The following is a 23,893-nucleotide window of genomic DNA, read 5'->3' as shown; positions in this document are numbered from 1 at the left end:
GTGTGTTAGATATCGATATCCAGATTTTACTTTGCCTAAGTTGAGGCAGAGCAGCAGCAGGAGTTGAGCGCGCTGTGCAGATTGTGAGTTAGTTGCATGAATAAAACATGTGAGGTACATGTAGTCATGCAGCAGGAGGATGAAGCTTTTCCCTGTTTAACACGGCCAGCCTCTGTTTCCCTGAGCGCGGAGAACAGCCGGGTCCGATCAGCGGGGTCCGATCACAGCCACAAAAACACCAGAAGGAAAGAAAAGTAATGAATTAAACAGGAGGAGAAGGGGTTCATTTTTGGGTCTTGTTCAGTCGCATTTAATTAGTAGTATGAACGAGCTTGTCAAAAAAATTGGATTTCAACAAAAAGTTGGAATTAAGCATCTGAGCGTAAACATACTCTTATAGGACCAATATTTTAAATAATAATTAAGATCGGCTGATACCGATGTGGATATCAATAATCAGTTGTTTCTTAATTAACTCCCTCATTATTCTGAATTAATTATTCTCCATTGCAGCCATTTCTATGTTCGTTTCACTCACTGGACGCCATTTTTCTTTCAAATCCACCTTTTTGTTCTTCCTGGATATAGTAAACAAATAGTTGAAAACATTCCTCAGAGGTTTTGGCCCATATTAACATATTTTCACAAGTTACTTTAGATTTTCATCCCGTTCCACAACATCCAGAACCATTATTAGTGGATTTGGTGACTGATGGCAGTTAAATCCACTATTTTCAGTGATGTGTTCAAGAAACAAGACTAGTTGTATTTTATAAATTTACTCATCAAATATCTATTTTCATTGTTCGCTTTTCTATTTCAATGGAAGAATAATGAAAAAAGCTAAATGCAGTAACAAAATCTGAACATCCAACTGAAAGTATTTTTATTTTTACAAAAAAACACTCAATAGTTTATGAAAACTGCTCAGTGTTTTTAAGACGTCCTTCCATGTTTGGTCAGTAGTCCCGGTTCTTTTTCAGCCTCAGCTGTGCAGAGTTTTTTCCTTTCACTTGCCATCTTCAGAGTCCCTCAGCGCCGTTTGTTACGTAATGGATCAGTTTCCCTGCAGCGTAGTCATTATTTTTGAATGAGGACAGGGACGACAGCGGTTGCAGGGAAGCAGGTTATCAGCTTGATCTACTTGACTCTGAAAACACGAGTCAAGCAGTTAGAATACAAAATAACTTCATTGCTCTCATGGCCCACAGGACTGCAGAGCCGTCCACAAACGCAGCTAATAAACAGATGGGTTTATAGATAAACCATTTCATCTGGTAAGATGTTAAAAATGTGGAAATGTAATTCCACTTATTTACCATAACATTGTCCACCTCTTTTGGTCAAACTAATCTTCCCTCAATATGCCACTCATATTTTGGTTGGATTTTATTTCTTCTTTTAATAATCAAATGTATTTGATTTTATTTCACAGCATTAGAATAAAAGCAGTGGAATCAGTAGATTTATAGTTCACAAGCTAACAGGTGTTAAGCGGCTTAAGCAGCTAATAATCTAGAGGGGGAAAATAGGTGCTACATGTCACTAATTGTTAAGCTAACAGATGCTAAGTGGATCTAAAAACTAACATGGCAACCCATGATAAAACAGTGCTACATAGCACCAAGAGATAATAAACTAATGGTGCTAGCAGGTGCTAAATGTTACTATTACCTAACAAGCTAACAGACGCTAACAAGTGCTAGGTGTCACTAAAAATTTGCAAAGTAGCACATTATACAAAATGTTACCAATAATTAATAAGCTAATGAGTGGTAACAGGTGCTATGTTACTATTAACTAACAAGCTAACAGATGCTGTCAGGTACTAGGTAGCACTAATAATTACCCAAGTAGAACATGATAAAAAGTGCTACTTAGTACCAATAGTTAGCATGCTAATGAGTGTTAACATGAAGAAAATGGCTCTAAAAAGCTAACCAGATAGACGATCTTAAGAAGTGTTAAGTGGTGTAAGTAGCTTTTAAGCTAGTGCGGGCAAACAGGTGCTACATGCCACTAATTGGTAACGAGCTAGCAGGTGCTACATGCCACTAAATGGCAATGAGCTATCAGGTGCTACATGTCACTAATTGCTAACGAGCTAACAGTAATAATTAGCAAGGTAACATGATAAAAAATAAAGCAAATGGGTACTAACAAGCTAACAGGTGGTACTTATAGTTTGTAAGGTAGCACGTAATAAAAGGTGCTAAGTAGGACTTAAAGGCTAATGGATAATAATGGATGTGACATTGCAACATATGATGTAATTGCATTTCTACATGATACTTTGTACTTTTTAAGCTAAATTTAGCATTTTACACAATTAACTTGTAAAGTTACATAATTAAAAAACACTGAAGGCACTTTAGGAAACTGTTTAGTGAGAATAAACTCTTAAATGCTTTACAGTTTATCACAGTTGTTTTATTTATTAAACATATTTTTTAAAAACATAAAGCCTTGGTAACTTTGATAAACATCATATTATACAAATCATTTACAACATTGCATTACATGAAAGAGAAAGTAAAGGCCACATTGAACATAGTCACAACTAGGATTCAGAATGACTCTGTTGTGCATAATACAGTTTGTTTGAAGCCGTTTACATTTATAACATTTTTGAAACGCTCCGTTTTTCTTTTAATATTATAGCTGTCATACAGAAACATACACAGACACTCAGGTTAACAAAAATATCATCTATAATTAGAGCAAAACACAGAGGACGCAATTTGAGATTTCGCAGACAGGTTATATGTTATGTATATTAATATGTACGATTTTTTTCTGTTGCATTAATTGGACCGAAGCATGAGAACATCATTAAATACATGAAAATACACTGAAGTTGTTACACTCATGCCTGCATGGGTCTAACATTTAGATAGAACATTGTTGTTTAAAACCAACATATGGGCAGTTTTTATTTCTTTTTTATTCAGATCGATTAAACATAAAAAGTTACGTTTAATTAGAATCATCAGATATCCTGAAAATCATCCTAAGCTGTCATTTTCTCTGTGAAGTTCTGAAGTATTTGTGGTTAATTTTTCTTTACTTTGTCACACAGAAAGACTGAATACTGTACATTCAAACATTTATCGATGATACATTTTTTCTATGTTCAACCAGTCGGTTGCATCACTGTAGTGCTAACATGACGCACTTTTTTTATTTATAGTACTTGAGATAAATTAAAAAAAAACCATAACAGATTCTGATTAAGGCACTAAAAAGGTTTTATGCACAGTTAGAAACAACCAGACAAATTTACTGATGATATTTTCATTATGTGTTATTGCATATGGAGCACTGCTGGTTTCTTATCAGGGGAGTTTTTACATAACCACACAATAAACTCACAAACCTAACTTACCTTATGCATTAATGGCCACTTAATGAGCAGCTCAGTTTAAATAAGAAGTTTAAAATCGTCCATTTTGCATTGGATGCACCAAAGTCCCATCAAGCAATATCTGACGCAGTAAATGTGAATTAAATTACGTCTGATATGTTGGTTTCAACATTCATGCTTGAATTTTATGGTTGCTTCAACATATTTTTCTTTTCATTTGATAAACCAGAGCATTTTTTTTCCCAGAGGTTAAGCTTCATTTTAAATAAAATGCCGTTTTGATAAAATGGATAGAGTAAATAAGGGATATTATTGCAAAATTATTACATATTTAAGAGAAAATACTATCCAGACCAACATGACCATGTGGTAAAAGTAATTGCCCTCCTTTGAAGCCTTTGTGACATTTACCAGAAAACATGTTGATGATCCTCAACACTTTGCTAAAATACTCTGCAGACTAAACAGGTGGTCAGGTAAGATTCTGACATAATGTCAGTTTATATACTGCCAAGGCTCTAGACTGCAACCAGTTTTGTCGGAGATGCAACCTAATTTCTCAAAGTTGCGGCTAAAAAATCGGAGGTCGCACCGCTGTGATCAGTCATCGAAAGGCAAAAAAAAAAATTCACCGATATATGAACAAACACAAACCAGATCCATTTTATGGTCTAAACCAGTCAGAGATGGTGGAAGTCTGCCTGGGAATGGTTCAGATATTCCTACATGTGACAGGCCAGGCTAGGCTAGGCAAGACTAGGTTAGGATAGGATAGGCTAGGCTAGGAGAGGCTAGGCTAGGATAGGCTAGGCTAGGATAGGCTAGGCGAGGCTAGGATAGGCTAGGCTACGCTAGGCTAGGCTAAGCTATGCTAGTCAGATAATCAGAGTAGATGTAGCACAGATGAGGAGGGAAACTGAAAAGAACAATTGAAAACTTTTTCATCAATTTAAGCCCTAAACCGTCTGAAAGTCATTACCAATACTGAAATTAAATATTCATTCTTAAATTAAATGTTAAATTTGAGATGCTTAACCCATAAAATATTTCTTCTTATAATTTAATTTTTATCTATTTCATTAATTTATCTTATTTTGGAATGTTTTTAAGTTTCAATTTCAGCTCATTGAAGCACTTTAAACCCTTTTTTAATTTCAGTTCTGCTTCATATAAAGATTTTTACTAGATTGTTAATTAAATGATTTACACATTAAAATTGCCTTAATGGAGATTGATTTAAAAAAAGTTAACCTGTGAAACTGAGATGTCAAATTCAATGTGGTTTAAAAGTTTGGTGGAGCTAAAAAGTTTAAAAACGTTTTAGGTATTAAATAAACTCCTGCCTGTTGCATTGTGGCTGAATTAAAACCAGGATTCCTCTTCAGAAATGTAAAATAGTCGCAAATTCTTGGTGGTAGTTTATGGTAAAGGGTCTAGAGGACAGTTTCTTTTCCACATTTATAAAAACCTGGTTGATTTTTATAGATTTTCCTATTTCCAAAACTATTCTAAGTCGTTTTGAGCAGATAATTTAAAAACTAAATCGCATAGAGGTAAAATGTGACCATTTTCTCCAGTTAGTCTATGTAATTAGAGAAAAAGAGCTGATTTGCTGCATTGAAATGACTTAATGTAATCTCTTGTGTTGGTTCAGTTAAAATTTCTTTCATAATTATAATATTTTAAAGTTTTTAATAGTTAGTGAAAAGAAGTTTTCCCTTTAAAGGGAATAAATTACTTTCTATTTCTCTGCCTTGTTTTCAGCCAAATGTGAAACTCTTCTAACCGCAGAACGAACGAATCTGAAACCATTTTAAATCCAGCCGTACTCATTAAAACATCAATGCCAAATGAAACACAAAAAACAGAAAATTCATGTGTTGTCATGTGAAACACATGGAGATTTATCAGAATTAAAGATTTATTTTTATCAAAAATAGATCACAAAAATAAACATCAACAAATGGAATTAAAAAGAAAACTGAAGAAATCATAGTAACGCGTTTTGTGAACACTCCTTCCACTTCAAAGTTCCCACATTGCAGGAATTTATTGCTTCTTCCTGTTGGAGGATGAGAATGACTCGGTGATGAACCTGAAGTTTTCAGCTGAAAACCGAAACAGGATGAACAGTTCGACCACGGCTGTCTGTCATTATTGATACGCTGCCGCACGCGCAGGGGCAGCATCGCATTTTTAATGCAGAACACATTAATCATCAGTCAGAGCTCATCAGAGCTTCGGTCCAACTGAAATGTCCCTCAGCTGTTTTCATGCATCAGAAAAGCAGTGACGGCCGGCGAACGCTGCAGAGTGGATGAACTTCTGTGTTTATGTGGGCTGCAGTGACGCAGGTTTGTCGATACACCAAACCTTCAACACGAGAGCGTGAGCTTGGGTTCAGTCTGCCGTCTCAGCCCACAGCACGTGCCTTTCAGTCCAAATGAATCCAGAAAGTTCAGCAAATATCCAGCTCTGGAAAAATGAAGAGCCCACTGAAAACCTGCTGGTTGTTCAACCAAATACTGATTTCTGATCTCTTTCTGAGTTAAAACATTAGTATTCTTGTTTATAAATGAATATTAACTTGTTTTCTTTGCAGTATTTTAGGTCTGAAAGCACTGCATCTTTTTCATTATTTTTACCGTTTCTCATTTTCTGCAAATAAATACTAAATTTGTGCTTGGAATTTCAGAGACATGCTGTCAGTAGTTCATAGAAAAAAAGAACAATGTTCATTTTATTCAGATATAGACCTATAAAGAGTAAAATCAGAGAAACTGATCATTTTAAGTAGTCTCTTAATTTTTTCCAGAGCTGTTTATATAAGAAGCTCCTGAATTTGTTTGATTTTAGCAGTTTGAAAAGTTGAGCTGACGAGCTGCAGGTGGCGCTATTCCTACATCCAGAACTGAAGACAACATGCTAACATAAATCTACATTTACCATTAAAACTTTGTGATAACATTTCTGCACAGCTTTGAAACTTTGCGTGACAATTGCTCAGATTTTTGACAGAAAAAGATCTGATAAAGTTTAAAATTTTTCTGTACGATGTTTGATTCTCTGGAGGGAAGCTGCTGTCTTTGGGTAACTTTTATGGTTGTATAATTATCGTTCCTACAACTCAAATTTAGAAAATCTGGAAAACCATTTGATCATCCCAACAACTTTTCAACCAAACCTTGATATTAATCAGCGTCTAAACGTGTTTGGATGCTGGTTCACTTCCCTTAGGGTTACTTTGCTCTGGACCAGGACCTCAATTTGCTCTTCATTATCTTGTCAGCCTAACTTGACTATGACTGCCGAGCGCCACAACCACCAGGCTTACCAAGTTTTTTGGGGGAAACCTTGATGATTGCTACACATCCTGGGCTGACTTTGCACAACTTTCTCAGATTCCCATTCACACTTCTCCGCCATCTTTACATCGCCGTAATTTTGGATGTAGCCTCACATGAAGCCATTGTTGCCAGTTCTGTTTCACGTGACAATAGCCAAGCCATGTTTGGGCTTCAAGGATACACTGACATCACGACAACAAGCCATCACAGCCTTGCAGTAAAAGTTTGTACACGCTTAAAACACCCTGACATAGGTAATGCTTCACACTACATCCCAAAGACCTCATCAAGACGATGATCAGAACCACTCATGTTCAGCAGCATTGTTCCACATTGACTTTACCACATATGCTCATGTTGGCACTACAAGCTAACACAACTGAGCTGTGTACGGCCATGATTGGGTCACGGCATGAGGCTGTCATGGTCCGCCCTGTTTCAGATGCCCAACTTCAGAAATATGTTACCAATTTGATAATAACATTTTAACTGTGAAAGTGTTTCTTAATAAATCCCAGTAGATTTCCAACAACCTGCAAGGACCCCCCATGGTGTAGCCTATCTTTGATGTCAAAGTATGGACGTCATTCTGTGTTAAAGTTACCATAGCAACTCCTCATGTGATGCGATATCCAAAGCTCTTTAAAATAGGAACCCTTAATGTTGATTTTGTAAAACCAGAACATCTTCTACGCTGATGATACACTGATGTAAATCAGCAACGTCAAAATTTAGTAACTCTGTGATTCTTGAGGTCAACAGTTTCTGGATGGGCTTTTTACCCAAAACAAAATGTTGGCATCACTGTGATGGGTTAACAGTGACGTCCAATCCCTGGTAACAATCTGATTTTCAGTATTATACTGAGAAACAGTGATTCAATTTACAAAAGCTTAAAATTCTCCCAGTGTTTTAGATCCAATATTTCTCAAATAAATTTTTATTTATTTTCTCCAGCTTCTTTCCAGAGGGAAACCGAAAATAGTTAACATTTATGACTGACACATAAATCTGTCAGTCGTTTTGTTTTTATATTTTTAAACCTCAAATATTTGGAAATAAAAGTTAAGAAGCTAAAATGAACCACAAAGAAAAACACGGCCATCTTGGGGGTTTGTTTCCACCTGCAGCTCATCCAAACAAATTTGACCAATATTGCAATTGTGTGACAATTCCCCAGTTTGTTTATTTTCCCAGATTTCAGATATATTTCAAATTCAAATTTGTGCTGGACTGATTTCTTGTTAAATGTTTAAGACAGTCAGAGCCGCTCTGCAGAACCTTATTGGCTTTTAAGCTAACAGAAAATGCAAAATCAAACAAAACAATGTTCAAAAAAGCTGCTTTTCTCATTCAGGCTGGACATCTGAGGCTCATTTAGTTTCTCTAAATGTGCTTTTCTACCTGATATCAAGGTGAAAACATCTTTATAGTTTAGTTCTTTGTATATTTTAGAGATTAAATTGAGGACATTTCAGATAACTTGAGCGGTGTTGGTGATAATAATCAGTCCTTCAGGTGTTAAAGCTTCTGTTTTCAGTGAGTTGACACTGAGGTAGTGATAAATCAGGTATACAGCATTCTGATCAGAGATCCAAACAGGAACATTCAGATATAATCGGATGTCTGGATTTAATGCATTTTCACACTTTTATCCCCATTTTTCCTCCCACTGGTGCAGACATGTTCATCAGAGCTGCCTGCTGGAGCTGCTTTGTTTTCACCAAGGCAAAAAAAATAAAAACATGTTAAAAATCTACAAAATAATTCACCATGCCAACCTCCTGGTATAAAACATATACAGTATGATACTTTAAAAAACTAAAGTTATCTGTCTGACAGGATAACGTCTCCATATCTGCGAGCTGTTGTTGTTCCCACATTTCTTCTGTTCACATGCTCTACTTTCCAAGCATGCAGTAACGTGATTTGGTTTGGATATGATATGCGACATACAGACAGCAACAACAAGTTCTTGTTCTCTACAGCAACAGGAGAAACCTCCCAAACAACATCTAAGTATACGCAGGACGAAGCTGATGATTCAAGTAACGTTTGAGTCGTACCTCAGAGTCTGCGCTCTGTAAAAATCCAAGTAAGCCGAGTTTCCCGTGAAGTTTTGTCTTTGTTTTTAATCCAAGCTTTGTTGTTTTTTTCTTCAGCAGAGGAGGGAAGCAGGAGAGGATGAGGAGGATGGTAGCAGCTGGAGTGGGTTAGTGAGGTTCATCAATCTTTCCCTGAAAAAGAGGAAGAAAAAGAATCATTTAATGAAAGAATTGCAAATATTTTATCTTATTTGAACTGCAGCAAAATGAGGTAGATTTGAAGGTCGCTACGTCTCCATAGCAACTTTCTTAGTTATGTTTTTGCAACTTTGACTTTAAACTTTACAAAATACAACACTTTCAAAAAAAGTTATTGGTGGCAATTGACTAAGACATTTCTATCAGGAGAAAAAAACACATTTTAATAAAAAAAACAACAACTCAAAAATGAAATAAAATTAGTTTTTATGCAGTGATACACAATAAATTAGCATGAACAGTCAAAGCTTGTACAAGGTGTTGAAACTAAGAAAATATAACATATATGATATCAGGAAATATCAGTTATTGGTAAGAGAAGCAGCAGAGCTGATACTACTAACTGGATTAATCATGATTAATCGATTCTTAAAATAATCGTCAACTTATTTAGTAATCGATTAGTCATAAACTGGAGAGTACAGACTCAAAAAAGGCACCAACATATTTAGAGCAGTAACTAAACCAAAACTGTACAAAACTATTTTGCATTTAAGATTAAAAAAAACTCAGAACTCCTCAAATGTAATAACATTATGGTGCACAGAAGTCAAATGACTACGGTGTTGATTTCTGAAAAGAGTTTAGAAAAGTCTGAGTTCCTCACCACATCCAGTCATAACCTGAGGAATATTGAAAAATTCACTTCCTCTTCTCACATTCAGAAAAACCTGATTGGGTCGACCGTTAAACTGTCGTCTCAAACTGCTGAATTATTGAATTCACTCACTGATTAAAAATTTACCCTGGGAAATGACTCATGATCTGACATGCAGCTTTTCCTCTAAGAATCCAGCCGATCTGAGCTGAAGCTGATGAATTGATTTTCCTCATTACATCAAATCACATATTGATACTGATTCTCACTCACGCTGCAGCGCAACGAGCCTCACAGATGTGTCACCGTTTGGAGATTTTCTCCTCATATTCTGGTCATTGTAGATATTTTTGAGGTAGTGTTACCAACATTCACACTCCTCCCTTTATTGATGCTTCTTTATGTCCTTAATGCCTCAAAGTTTTCCTCTTAAATCCTTAACCGTCTTCCTTTCTTTCTTTCCTTCCTTCTCTCCTCCATTATGTTCTTTTCTTCCTTTCCTTTATTCTTTCTTTCTTCCTCCATTGTGTCTTTCCCTCCTTCCCTTCCACCATTTCTCCTTCCTCCCTCCTGTCTTACCTCTGTTCCCTCCTTATTTGTGCTGCTATTTTTTTGGTTTTCCTTTTTTTGTTGAATTTTTGGTTATTTGTTCCCATTTCTTCTTTAATTGTTAATTTTAGACTTTTATTTAATCTTTTCATTCATTCTGTCTTCTCCTGTTCTGTTTAAATCTTCATCCCTCCATCCCTCAAGCTTTGTTGCCTCTCTGCCGTCCTCCATCGTGTTGCTCAGACTCACCCAGTTCTTGTCGGCCATCTTTAAAAATATTTCCTAATCAATTTCAATCGATTTTTCTTTGATCGATTCATAAAGACCTTTAATTGATTCTTTCAAAGAGTCTTTTCTCGTCGCTACAGCAAAACAACATGGTGAAAGTAGCATTGAAAGCCGCCCAATCAGGTTGTAGCTTCCACTGTTGCCATGGAGATAGACAACGAATAGAATTCTATCATTTGTCTAAACCAGGAAATGGACCCCTGCCTCTGATTTCCATTAGATTTTTATTTTATTCATGGTGTAAAAAAGAAAACGCTAAACTTTTCAGCCAGCAGGAGGCGCTGCACTCAGTCTGTACCTGCAGGAGCTGCTTATGTAAACAACATGTTATTGTGATCCTGTTGCTAAGCAGCTGCTCAGACAGTTTAAGCCTGCGTGTTTGTAATTCATCAAGCCTCCTTTAAATAACAGCGGCTGAATGAAACACAGGCTGAACGCTCTGCTCTCTGATTTTACTCTGAATTATTCTGGAATAAATCCACGAGGCTCAGAAGGAAAAAACGACGACGAAAAGTTTAATTCGACTGAAAACTGAAACAATTTGGTGATGCACAGATAGTTGAGCACCGTTTTGCATTTCTTTTGTTTTTTTCCTTAAATAGATTAATAGATATCTAAGCAAACATTGTAATTTGCTTAGTTAAAATATGAAATAAATAATCATTAACATTTAAATTGCAATGATGTTACGTATACAGTTTATAAAGCAGCAATTTGTCCAGATAGTCTATTTTTGTGATACATTTGTTAAGATAAAGTTATTTAATGTTTATAATAAAAACTGGAACAAATCACATTTTTAGCAGCTTAAAAGTGGATAAAAGTTTGAACTTTCTTACAAATTAAGAAAAATGATTTTTGATCAGTTTGGTTTTATTTCACTGTTATGATTTGTCTTTCAAAACCTTTTTAAAAAGTGATAAAAATACAGATTTTTTCTCTGCTTTTCTTTGCACCATCATTATTTAAAAGTAAATGTTCTGCAATAAAGCAGCTACAAAGAAAGCTTTCAGGATTTTGAGAAAAATGGTTGCTTTTTCTTTTCATAAAACAAATAAAAATTATTTAAGAAGTTATTTTTCTTTTAAATTTACTATTATTTTTTATTATATTTCATTAAATAATTTTGAATACTTTTATAGTACTTTATATCTCTGTTTTAACACTTTTAAAAACCATTTTAATGATAATTAATTTTTACTTCATTAAATAATTTTCTTTTTTTTCTGTTCTTGAGAAAAATGCAGCTTTAAAAAAAATCCCCTTTTGGCAAATCCTAAAGAAAATGTTTTCAAATAATGTTTTATTTATTAAAAAAAAATACTTAATTAGATTGTTTTTAGTTGTATTTTATTTACTATTGAAATGTTTTTCCTGTAAATTATATTAAATAAATAACAGTTAATGTTTTTGCCCCATATTTTAGATCTCTATTTCAAATTGTTGAATTAAAAAAATTGTAAAGCCAAAGGAAATTTATTTTAATATCTTCATGTTTCTAATTCTTTGTTATATTCATTTTAGTTTTATTTTACCAGTGTAATGCTTAATTAAGTTTTGTTTAATTAAATAATTTTCTTGTTTTTTACAATAAATTTAATGATTCTTATTTCAGCTGTTTTTATTATTTTAAATTGCTGCCATTTCTTCCTTTTTTCTGGTCTTTTGGTTTTATTTTTCCCGATAGAGGATATTTATGTGATATTCCTCTGAATTTTTTATTGGAACTTTTTAGTTTTTCCTAATTTTTCCCAGGTTTGCTTTATATTTAGGACTAAACAGTTGATTTCAGTTGCTTTCTTCCGTTTAATTTGTGCTTTTTAACGAGACATTTGCTTCATAATGTGGTCCAGACCAGAATCAACCCTGTTGGGATTTTTCTGAATCTATTTACAAAAGTATTTATTTTGCTCCAGTAGAAATCAGGTTTAGAAGCTTCTGATGGTGAATTCTATCAGCTGGAGGTGGAGACGTGTGTTTGTCTGTCTCTGCATCGTCTCCTCTGGACTCCATGAGGTTTTCCAGGTGAGACCTTGAGGCTTTGGGACAGCGGGGACACGGACACTAACGACACCTGTCAGAGCGGAGCGGCCTGCTCTGGCCCACATGAGGAAGAAGTTTGCAGTAATCCCTCCAGGTGGAAGCAGTTAGTTTAATATTTCTTGGAGCTGTCATGTCTGCAGATGTCAGGACGGAGACGCTGCGTTACGTAACATGACCGACTGATGTTCTCCTTTTCTTTCCGTCTTTGTCACTTTTACTCCTTTTCCTCATTTCCTCTCCGTCTAACTTGAGCCTGAGATCTTCCACCTGATCGGCTCCTGTTTCCTCCCATCATCCTGCAGATTCAGATCCAACTTCTGAAACTTCTGCATGACTTTTAATGAGCCGTGAGGTCAGATACAGGGACAGACGTCACAGCTCGGAGCATTATAAATCACAACTCTAGTGATTTCCTGCAACAACTTCACTGTTTAGTGTGAATAATGTTATTACATTGGATTGTTAAGGTCTTCTGATGTTGCTGGAAAATTATTCTAAGTTATATAGAGGCGTGAAAAGGCTTTAAAAAGTGTTCACATTGAAACAGAATAAAAAACTCTGCTGAGAGCCTCTGCTGCCACCTGCAGGCCGACAGTAGTACAACAACAATCAGCAGGAGCTTTGAAGGTTTCTGTTTGTCCAGGTTTTAAATCTGAATGCAGTTCTATGAATCTTTTTTCAGCTGTGAATAAAACATCATATAAACAGTTAATATTATCCTGCTCTATATTTGGTTCGTTACTGGCTTGTTTTCTCATGTTTTAATAGATTTATTGGAGTGTCAAACTTCATTTGTGCTTCTTCCAAACCTCTAGCCAACTGTGGTGGCTCTGCTTTATTTTGAAGTATTTCTATGCTAGATCTTAATGTTTTAGACTGGAGTTGTGTTTTTGTTTCCCTCCTAAAACGGCTCTTTGAAACTTGCTCAATATCAGGTTTAACTTCTATTTTCTCTGTGTTTTAATTTTACTTTATTCAAAGAAACAATCATAATGGAAAAAGTTTGCATTTTGTCTTCACACAACAGGAGGAACTAAAATAAACTGATCAAAATGAATTTGGACTGCCCCCATCTGGCCAAATGAAGGAACTGAATCTGGATTTCTTAACTAAATCTTTGACTAAATGTGCTTACTGATTAAAATGTTTTGTGCAACATGTTGGTCAGACAGGAAGTGACAACAGAAAGTTTGATGGCTCACCTTGTGGGACCAGAACTGAACGTTGGTCTGAGCTGAAGACCCGTCAGACTTTTCCTCCAAACATCCATCAGTCTGATAAACTCCAGTGAAGGGTTTTACTCCGTCAGCTTGTTAAAAATCCTCTGTTTTTGTCTCCAGCAGCTCCATCTGCTCCGCCCGCCGTCCAGGTGTGTCCAGGTGCTGCAGGACCAGGAAGCTCCAACACTGAGGGGCCTTCAGCTCGGATCAGGTATGGATCAGAAACGCAGGGATCTCTATGAAAACAAGGGACTGATCTTTTTATTTTAAATACTTTTTGAAAAAATATTTGAGTTAGGGATTTTTTTTATTATTATTTCTAAACTCAGTTAAAGGAAAATCCTGTGATGTTTTCTTTCCTATTTTCTTCATACATTCTTGTTTTCTTTTGTGCATTAAAACTGAATTATTATTCCTTATTATTTTTGGACCAAAAATATTTAGCAGTGCAATGATTTGTTGAAAAGTTTGATATCTTTTCAGACTTGAACTCATTTAAATATATTAAATTTAATAGTTTAAACTAGTTCTTGATTTGGATTTTATCTTAAAATCCCCTAAAATAAATAATTTTTTTTTTTAATTTACGTATTACAATTTATGTTTCTATTTTAACCTTTTTTGTGCTACTGTACAACTATAAAGCATGAATATAATTTAGTATTTTCTGTTAATTCTTGATTTTTCATTTTGATTGCTTACTCTATGTATTTTTCTTTAAATTATCTTTTTTTAACATATTTATATCCACGATAGACGAGGTTGAGCTCTAAAACATCTAAAAATGAACTTAGTGTATTAAATTGCTGCTGAAACTTATAATCCTAATATTTTTACTGTATTTAATTATATTTTTTAACTTGTCGTTAGTAATTATTTGCTGAGCGTCTCAGTTTGTGTGTGGGTTTTTTAACAACATGGATGCTTCCACAATATGGTGGTTTGGAGCCTCCTCACTTTTTGCTCCTGCACCAGACAACAACAGAAAAGTCTGGAAGGTTGCCATGGAAACTGCATCTGCCACGGCGGCGCAGTGAGCCGCTTTGACCACACGATGGCGCTGTTGTATTGGAAAAAGCTTCACGCCAGATTCGTTGTGTTTAATTCAATGAGGGTTTTCTTATTTTGTGTTCCCCCCAACCCTGCGTGTTGTCTCGCAGGCTTTTTTTTTTTTAAGTTTTAAACTGAGTTTTAATTTGGTCCCGTGTCAGAAGAATGTAAACCTTAAAGCTGCTCACTAATGACAGTAAAGTGCTACAGAGGCTGATCAGTTGTCCTGCTGGATGGAAGACCGTGTCATGAGTGGAGAGGGGATCCAACTGAAAACATTCCCCCTGCTGGCGGAAACAAGGAGCCTCAGACGTCCGTCAGCTTCCCGCCGTACGCCTTGTGCGGGCTGCAGTTCGTGTACTTGACGGAGTCCGCGTCCTCGCTGTCCGGGTAGTCGGACTTGGACAGCGACGGCCGGCTGTCGCTCCGCTTGAACTCGCCGAACGGAGCCTGCTGCTGCCCGCAGGTCACGTGCGTGTACTGGAACTGCTCCTCGTGCTCGGTCTCCCGGTGGTAGAAGTAGTTGAAGTTGGAGACGATGACCGGAACCGGAAGCGCGATGGTCAGGACCCCGGCGATGGCGCACAGGGACCCCACGATCTTCCCACCGATGGTCACTGGACACATGTCGCCGTAGCCTACCGTTGTCATGGAAACCACGGCCCACCAGAAGGCGTCCGGGATGCTGCTGAAGCCCGACTCCGGGTCGTCGGTTTCCGCGAAGTACACGGCGCTGGAGAAGAGGATGACCCCGATGAAGAGGAAGAAGATGAGGAGGCCCAGCTCTCGCATGCTGGCCTGCAGCGTCTTCCCCAGAATCTGCAGCCCCTTGGAGTGGCGTGAGAGCTTGAAGATCCGGAAGACCCGGACCAGGCGGATGACCCTCAGAATGGCCAGCGACATGGCCTGCTGGCCGTTGCCCTGGTGCTCCGCCAGCTCCAGCCCCAGCGTGATGAAGTAGGGCATGATGGCCACGATGTCGATAGTGTTCATGATGTTCTTGAAGAAGGCGGGCTTGCTGGGGCAGGCGAGGAACCTGACCAGAAGCTCGAAGGAGAACCAGATGATGCAGAGCGTCTCCACGATGAAGAACGGGTCCGTGAACGGGTTCGGCGGCTCTGCGCCCGCGGTGCCGTTTGTCGGGATCATCCCCTCGAAGATCCGGGCCTCCTCCCTAAACTCGGGTAAGGTCTCCAAGCAGAAGATAACGATGGAGATGAGGATGACCAGCACGGAGACGATGGCGATGCCCCGAGCGGGTCCGGAGCTCTCGGGGTACTCGAACAGGAGCCAGACCTGCCGCTGGAACTCGTTCTCCGGCAGCGGCCGCTCCTCCTCCTTGATGAACCCTTCATCCTCCTTAAAGTTCTCGATCACCTCCTCTCCCAGCTCGTAGAACTTGATCTCCTCCATGAAGATGTCCACCGGCACGTTGACCGGTCTCCGGAGCCGTCCTCCGGACTGGTAGTAGTACAGGATGGCATCGAAGCTGGGTCGGTTCCGGTCAAAGAAGTACTCGTTCCTGAGCGGGTCGAAGAAGCGCATCCTTTTGCGCGGGTCCCCCAACAGAGTGGCGGGGAACTGGGCCAGGGTCTTCAGCTGCGTCTCGAAGCGCAGCCCGGAGATGTTGATGACCACCCGCTCGCAGCACTCCTGGTTGTCGGCTCGCTCCGGGTCGTACACATCCTGGGCGGACAGCGCGGCCAGTGCCACCGTCTCATCCAGGTTCTCCCCGGGCACCACGGTCATGCTGCTGGTGCCCCCCGCCCCCGCCCCGCTTCACCTTTCCCGTCCAGGCGCTGCTGTAGTCTGGACTGTGGGCTCGGCTGTCACATTCGCTGCATTTTAAGCAGGCTTTGCCCTCCCCGAGCTGACGTGTGTGCACGCTCCCTCACTGAGGAGGAAATAAAAACACACATGCAAGCACATATGCTCGAGATTAATCTGATTTCATGACCATAAATGAGTCACAATTGAGAAAAAACTGTATTTTCCGACGGAAAGTGTCGTGCGTAATGAACCTGTTGGTTCAAGGTTATCACATGGGTCGCTGTTTGCGCTCCAAAAAATAACCATGCATCTTGAGGAATAAACCTCCAAAAATGGAAGAGATTTCATGCAAAAAATGCCTGCAGAAATCCTCAACGATCCCCCGCTAAATGAATACCTGTGGCTCGGTGCGTCACGCGTCCATCCTTGAGTCGTTCGCTGAAAGGAAAACGGGCACCGCAATGTCACGCAGCGAGCCGAAACCTGCTGACGTTTCCTCAAGCTGCCCGCTCATGTGTGCGCCGCTGCGGGCGTGCGGCGCCGTGCGTGAGAACGGGGAACAACACAGCTGTGCAACAAGTTCATAGAGAGAGAGAGGGAAAGAGAGAGAGGGAAGAAAGCGAGCTGGATGATGGAAAGAAGTTTCTGGGCTGCAACTAAAACCGGTGACGTGTTGTCCGAAAATAACTGGATTTCTCTCAGGGCTGCAGGAAAACTTTCTTTTCCCATGGATTGACCCCGAGGAGGGGAGGAGGGAGGGAGTCATTCAGAAAATAAATGAAGAAATGAACAGAAGCAGGAACAGAGACACAAACTGCATCAAGTTCATTTTAATACAGATACTGCGACTGCAAAAGTTTTTACACCCCTTAAACTTTTCCACATGTTGTCAGACTTGAATGCATCATGTTAGAGTTTAATCTGAACTGTGTGGTGTACTTAGTTTTAGTGTAGTTTATGTTACTGGATATATAAATATAAATATGTATAAATATAAATCTGTAGTATCTTTAAGTGTTTTCCAGTTTTTATTCAGAATCACACTGTAAATAGTTTCCTTCTTTCCTCCCCTTCTTATCTATCTATCTATCTATCTATCTATCTATCTATCTATCTATCTATCTATCTAGCTATCTATCTATCTATCTATCTATCTATCTATCTATACTCTTTCTTGTTGCCTTTCTGCTTCTTTTCTTCTCTTTCCTTCCTTCCTTCCTTCCTTCCTTCCTTCCTTCCTTCCTTCCTTCCTGTCACATAAAATAAAACATTTTCGTGTTGCGGTGCCTTCTACTGTTTAATAGCATTATTACTATTACTATTTTAATGCTCTTTTTACCAGTCTGGTCAAATCACCAGGTTCGATATTCACTACATTTTATTTTGGAATTGGTTTTAAAGTTCCTTTTCTTGAGTTTAGAGCTTTAAATGCTGCCTTGCAAAAATCTGAAGGTATCGCGTATCTACAATTAAGGACTTAAATGTCACTAAGAAGTAAGTTCACCTTAAATACTTGCATTTTGTCTTGACAGGACTATTTGATCTTGTGTATTTTATGTATTTTTTTTTAGTTTGAGTTGCGCTCATCTTCATTGCGTTTTGTGACTCGAGACAATTGAAGCTACTCTGCTAGCATACCCTTGTTAATTAGTGAACTACCTAACTCAGCTTCTATCATGTATAAATTAAAAAGTATTTTTATACTTTTATGGAGATGTAAGTCTCTAATTCCATTCAGAATGATCCTTAGACTCTTAAAAAGTCTTAAATTTGAATTGGTGAAACCTGCAGAAACTTCACTGAAACCAAAACCAATCAGAAGTCTGTTAAACCAGACGGAAAACCAAAACTGAGAGTTATTGTTGGTTGCACCGGCTGCTTATTAGCTCCTTAATACCTTTTGAAAACTTCAAGGGAATTTGGTGCAACAACCTGTCTTCCTGTTTCCAAATCCACTTTAAAATCTTTCTTACTCATCCTCTCTCCGTGTGTCTCTCTCATTACTGCGACCCAAATCGTTTGACTCATGGCGAAATCCCAGCCCCAGCTGGCTGCAGCCACTGCAGCAACACACCAGCTCATTCCCAGCATCCTGTGAGCTCATCGCCGGCAACATCAACACACACTCACACACACCAGCTGGCTGTTTGAAACATTTCCCTCTACATGTTGGTGAAACATCACTCCGGTCCATCTTTCCTGATGGACTGCAGCTCAGAAAATGTTTTAGGTTGCTGGGAAACGATAAACATCTGGATTAAACCTTAAAGGGGCAACTCTTAACAGCATGTCAAGTTTATTTGTGTTGCACATTTTTGCAATTCAAAGTGCTATACATCATAAAAACATAAAAATAAAGAGTCATAAAAACTTCATACAGTCACAAATCTGAGAAACATTCATCAAAATCATCAATACACATCAAATATGTTGATCAGTGTTCCATCTATTATGGTTCAAAAGCAGCTCTAAACAGGTGGGTGCTCAGTGTTTCAGCTGTTTTGCAGTTTTCTGGAAGTTTGTTCCAGATTTGTGGTGCATAGAAACTGAATGCTGCTTCTCCATGCAGCTTCTTCCAGACCTGAGGAGTCTGGAAGGCTGATAATGTAGTTTGCTGCTAAGCTGTTCAGTGATTTATAGATTAATAACAGTATTTTACAGTCTAGTGGAAGGATTCTAAGACTGGGCCGATGTTCTCTGTCTTCCTGGTTTTAATCAGAACTCCAGCAGCAGAACTTTGGATCTGATAGATCTTTTTAGGCAGACGTGTCACAGTAATCAATGCGACGAACTATAAATGCATGGATGAGTTTCTCTAGATCTTGGTGCAACATTAGTCCTTTAACCCTGGAAATGTTCTTCAGGTGACAGAAGGCTGAGTTTGTAACTGTCTTTATGCATCTGTGAAGGTTCAAACCCAGATTTTGGGCCCAATCTCTAGTTTCTAGCTGTAATAACTGAAGCTGAGCCATGACTCTTGATTATTCCTCCTTCTGTCCAAAGATAAGGCCTGAATTAATTTTATTTTTGTTATTTATCATAGTTTTGGCCTCTTTAAACTTCATGGGACATCCCAACACAGTCACCTTGTCTTCAGGTTGTTCCTGGACTGTTTCACCCACCTCTGGGATTAAAATATGAAATCTGCCCCTTTTAATGCCCAAACAGAGCAAATAGGACTTTCCCAGCCTGAAAAAGTTATCCTTGTCACCATAATGGATGATAGAGAGCCAGAGGTTTGAACTGTGCTGTTCTGGGTCACTTAGAGGAGTTGGGTTTGAAAAATGGTCAGGAGCTTGTTGTGTTTATTCTGCAGAACTCCATCTTATGTAGGATGAAGGCTCAACTGTGCCACAGCCACATTTTATCAATATTTAGGCAGAATTTGAAGGTTCATTCATGATTCATCAGTGTAAGATAAGTGCTGCTTTCTTGGTGTTTTATAAAAAGCTGCTTTAATTCAGATTTACTTTAGAAAACGTCGTCAACAGATATGTTGAACAATAATTCAGGAGTGTGAGGAGCAGATGCTTACTGGTCCCATTCCTGCTATGAAGACGCTTCATACATAAGACTGAATTAGCGTGAAATAGAATTAGGACATGAATGACTTGAACACTGGACGTAAAGTGGGACACCTCCCCACTGGTGAAATCCCACACTCCAATGTAAATGAGCCGCCGCAGCAGCTGAGCGGTTTCCCTCGTTTTCATTTCATTTAAACGGGTGACAGACACTGATCTGGGATCAGCTGCTTTATAACCAAATCAGGTAAAATTAGAGAAGAAGATTTACTTTGAGCAGCTGCTTTAAAATCTGTTAATCTGAAATAATAACTTTTTCTTAATTTGACGAAGTTCTACAGACTTTTAGGCTTTGTGGTTTGAATGAATCTTCCCCAGAAAAACAAAACTTGTGGTAAAGTCAGACGTTTTTGTTGTTTTTTAGGGTTTGCAACAAACAAATAAAATGTGAAATCAATGCACAAATAAGTCTTATTCTAACATTTTATAGGATATCAGAGTTCTACATTAATCTCCCCATCATTTTATTCTGCTTAGTTCCCTTGTTTTTATCCCATTTAAAATATTTAGTCTTAGTTAATTTTCCTCCATGTTAGGTAAAATGCAGTGACCTTACAGGACCATATACACATTTTATAGAGCATGGGGTACTTTTATAAAACTTTTTGTAGAATATTCTTGGTAATATTTGTCATATTTTCTGTTGTTGCAATTATAAAAACATGCATCTGCATTAAATAAATATATGTTTCCACCCCAATGCTTATGAGAATGCTATAAGTATAAAAAGATATTCAGATACAAAACATTTGCATGTAATCTGCAACAACGGATATGTTTTTCTAAATAAAGCAGACATTTATGTTATCAATCTGGCTTTATGGTAGTTAAAAAGCTGGAGAGGCTGAATACACGACCCTGTGGAACAACAGCACTAATAATTATAGTTAAAAAAATAGTTTATTTTTTTATTTACAAACTGAACTTTGTTAGAAACAATAATCACAGTAGGGAATCACAACGTTTTCCAAGTTATCTGCTTGTAACGTAAAAAAAATTAGAAGTAAAAAAAAAATACTTAACCAAGATGCACAGAGACCCTGGATAACAATCTGATAAGTTCCAGTTTATGTCACACTGATACACAATACATGATCCCTGGTATCTACAACACAAATAGATTTACTATCATAGAAACCAAACATGGATATAAGTGTTATTGAAATATTATATATTTTTTCGAAATAATGTGTACTGAGGTCAGTCTGCTGTCCGGTGAAGTTTAACGTTTCTCTGTTCAGTGTCAGTAATTCAGGCCTTCAGGAGGATTTCCTGTTATCACAGCTGTGTTTAGAAAAGCTTCATCTCTTCTGGTATTAAGGTCCAATTGAAGCCACTGACTGCTGGGTCAGTTGGTCTCTCTAAAGTTGCCCTTAGGTGTGAGTTTGTGCGTATGTGATGAACTGGCGACCTTTTCAGGAAGTACCCCGCCTCTCGCCCAATGACTGCTGGAGAAAGTCACCAGCCCTCCGTGTTCCTGCAGAGGATAAGACAATGGATGGATGGGTATCTCAATCGCAGTTCCAGATATTTTCAGGTTAGCTTAATAGCAGCAACAAACATTATGAAACAGGAAGCTGTTAGGATTGTGTGTTGTTTTGAGGTTTGTTTGTTCTGTATTCCTTAGTTTCTCTTTATTATATTACTTTATTCCCAGTTTTAATTTAGTTCAGTCCTTCCTTCGTGATTCTAGTTTATTATGTTAAGTTATTCTTTAGTGCTTCTCTTTCTCTCTCCTCACACCTGCAACCCGTTTCTAATCAGCTTTCTGCTCCTTGTTTAGTAATCCAGTGGTTTTCAACCACTGTTCCGCGGCACACTAGTGTGCCGTGAGTGATCGTCAGGTGTGCCGTGGAAATTATTCAATTTCACCTATGGTACCGTATTTTCCGGACATTAAGCTGCTACTTTTTTCCTAAACTTTGAATCATGCGGATTTTAGCCCGGTGCGTCTTTTCTGTGTATTTTTCTTCAACCACCAGGGGGCTCTCTAACAGGAAGTGAATAATTAGAAGTCAAAATTGTAAATCAAAGAAGAACGCGTTGATTTTCATTTAGAACAACCACATGCTAGCAGCAGGCAGGACGGAGAAATGTTTTCAAACTCATATGATGCAGCTTTTAAGTTGAGGGCTGTCGATTTGCTACTACAGGAGGGAAATAAAGCCGCTGCACTTAAGCTCGGCGTGAACGAAACCATGGTTAGTAGTGGCTAGCGGCGTAATCATGTAATTTTCTTACCACTAGATGGTACAGAGCATTTTACATTAAAACAAGAGAATTAGTGAGCCATGAATGTTACAGGTAGCGGTGAGAGCATCGTATCTAGCAAGACTGTGATGACAGTGAAGCTCAGCAGTAGTTGGAAAGAACATGGGTCCATTTCCCAAACATGTCTGTGTGAAGTGAGCTTCTCAAGCCTGGTTACTATAAAAACTAAAAACAGAGACTGAGAGCTGTTGAGGAAGAGCTTTGTGTTTCTTCAATTTATGCCAGGAAATCAGCTGTTTTCATCCAAATATGCACAGGTTTCACACTAGATCGGTAAAATAGACAGATATTGACATTTTGTACATGCAAATCTTCATATTGTAACAATGAAATCTTTCCCAAATATTATTGCTTCTTTCAGAATAAGAATTATTTTCTGTATTCCAGCTATAAAAATGCTTGTGGATTAGTTTGTAAAACACTTTGAAGTTTTCTACAACTTCTTTAAATTTAAGACCACATTGTTGTGGTTGTTGTGTTCAGGTGTATTTTTGAAGTGGACATGTTACGTGCAATTTGAAATAAGAAATGTAAAATATGATAAAAATACGTTTTTGTGTTCCTTTGATTCCTATTCAAGACACTTTGATAAGAATGACTATATAATATAGGCAGCTACAGAGTATCTTTGTTTACATTTTTGGTTGGTGGTGTGCCTCGTGATTTTTTCAATTAAAACAATGTACCTTGGCTCAATAAAGGTTGAAAAACACTGTAGTAATCAACCTTCCCAGTTTATATTCAACTCATTCTCAGTTACTCCTTGCTGGATCCTCCAGGGTAAACCATCTCTTCCCTGGTTTACCCTTAGATTTATGTTTTTGTTCTTCTCTGGCTCCCTCTGTTCTTCTTTGTTTTTTAAAGTTCTGATATTTTTTTTATTAAAACATTCTTCATCTGCCTCATCTACCACATCTTCATTTGGGTCCACCATCAAACACAGATATCATGACAGAAGCATAAACACTTCCAAAAATTAAAAATTGCTTTTCTTCTGCTATCTAAGGTTTACTCTAACTTGTGGATGAATCTCTGTTTCAAGTACTTTTTCCTCTCAGCATCTGTGCAGCTGTGGCACAGCAGTAAACTGGTTTTCCTTGTTTGTTTCCTGGACACATCTGCAGGTGAAGGTGACCTCAGCACTCACCCAGGAATCGCTCCTTTCCACTGGGACGCATTAGGAAATTACCCAGGTCACCCACAGACTGTCGGCATGCAGAGAGATGACATATTTTCCTGCTGCATCAGGTAACATTTGAGGTTCAGTTGTGTAGATTTTTGCGGTTCCAGGTCTGCATTGTTTTACCAATCAGTCAAAACTGTTCCGATCAATCCATCCAGTCTTTATCAATGAAAAGGATCATGTTTCCTGTCTGGTCGTCCTCACCTTCAGCCCTGGTGTTTCTGCAAACCCCTGAAATAAATCGGTGTGTGCTGCTGTTATAAAAAGCCTCCTCACACGTGCAGCCGGTGACCTCTCTCCATACTCCGTTAGCAGGCCGGTGA

The 23,893-nt window shown here is 38.2% G+C and overlaps 2 protein-coding genes and 1 long non-coding RNA gene across 3 annotated transcripts in view; 2 read left to right on the top strand and 1 right to left on the bottom strand.

Annotated features, from left to right (window-relative positions):
• LOC106946383 (rho GTPase-activating protein 8-like) overlaps positions 1–23,893 on the top strand; it is a 121,802-nt gene that overhangs the window by 41,897 nt on the left and 56,012 nt on the right. The window contains exons 4-5 of the mRNA XM_015030660.1: positions 13,833–13,923; positions 23,512–23,635. Coding sequence (XP_014886146.1) covers positions 13,833–13,923; positions 23,512–23,635 — 215 coding nt within the window. The remainder of the gene's footprint in view (positions 1–13,832; positions 13,924–23,511; positions 23,636–23,893) is intronic.
• LOC106946391 (uncharacterized) lies at positions 2,398–5,151 on the top strand. Its single transcript, XR_001424759.1, has 2 exons — positions 2,398–4,124; positions 4,160–5,151. It is a non-coding gene; the product is annotated as an uncharacterized LOC106946391 (long non-coding RNA).
• On the bottom strand, positions 14,875–17,579 carry LOC106946387 (shaker-related potassium channel tsha2). The gene is made up of 2 exons (XM_015030664.1): positions 16,930–17,579; positions 14,875–16,656 (listed from the first exon to the last, which is right to left on the bottom strand). Exon 2 carries the CDS (start codon positions 16,509–16,511, stop codon positions 15,069–15,071), a length of 1,443 nt encoding a protein of 480 aa, XP_014886150.1. The 5' UTR covers positions 16,512–16,656; positions 16,930–17,579; the 3' UTR covers positions 14,875–15,068.

The sequence above is a fragment of the Poecilia latipinna genome, unplaced genomic scaffold, assembly GCF_001443285.1.
Source record: "Poecilia latipinna isolate Pla-1442-1.1 unplaced genomic scaffold, P_latipinna-1.0 Scaffold188, whole genome shotgun sequence".
In the NCBI taxonomy this organism is placed as follows: Eukaryota; Metazoa; Chordata; class Actinopteri; order Cyprinodontiformes; family Poeciliidae; genus Poecilia; species Poecilia latipinna.
Note: the sequence above shows the minus strand (reverse complement) of the source record. Positions and strands in the feature narration are given on the sequence as shown.

What these genes read in the sequence shown, in the direction of transcription:
- LOC106946387 (XM_015030664.1), bottom strand. Translation starts at nt 16,511, where the DNA reads ATGACCGTGGTGCCCGGGGAGAACCTGGATGAGACGGTGGCACTGGCC.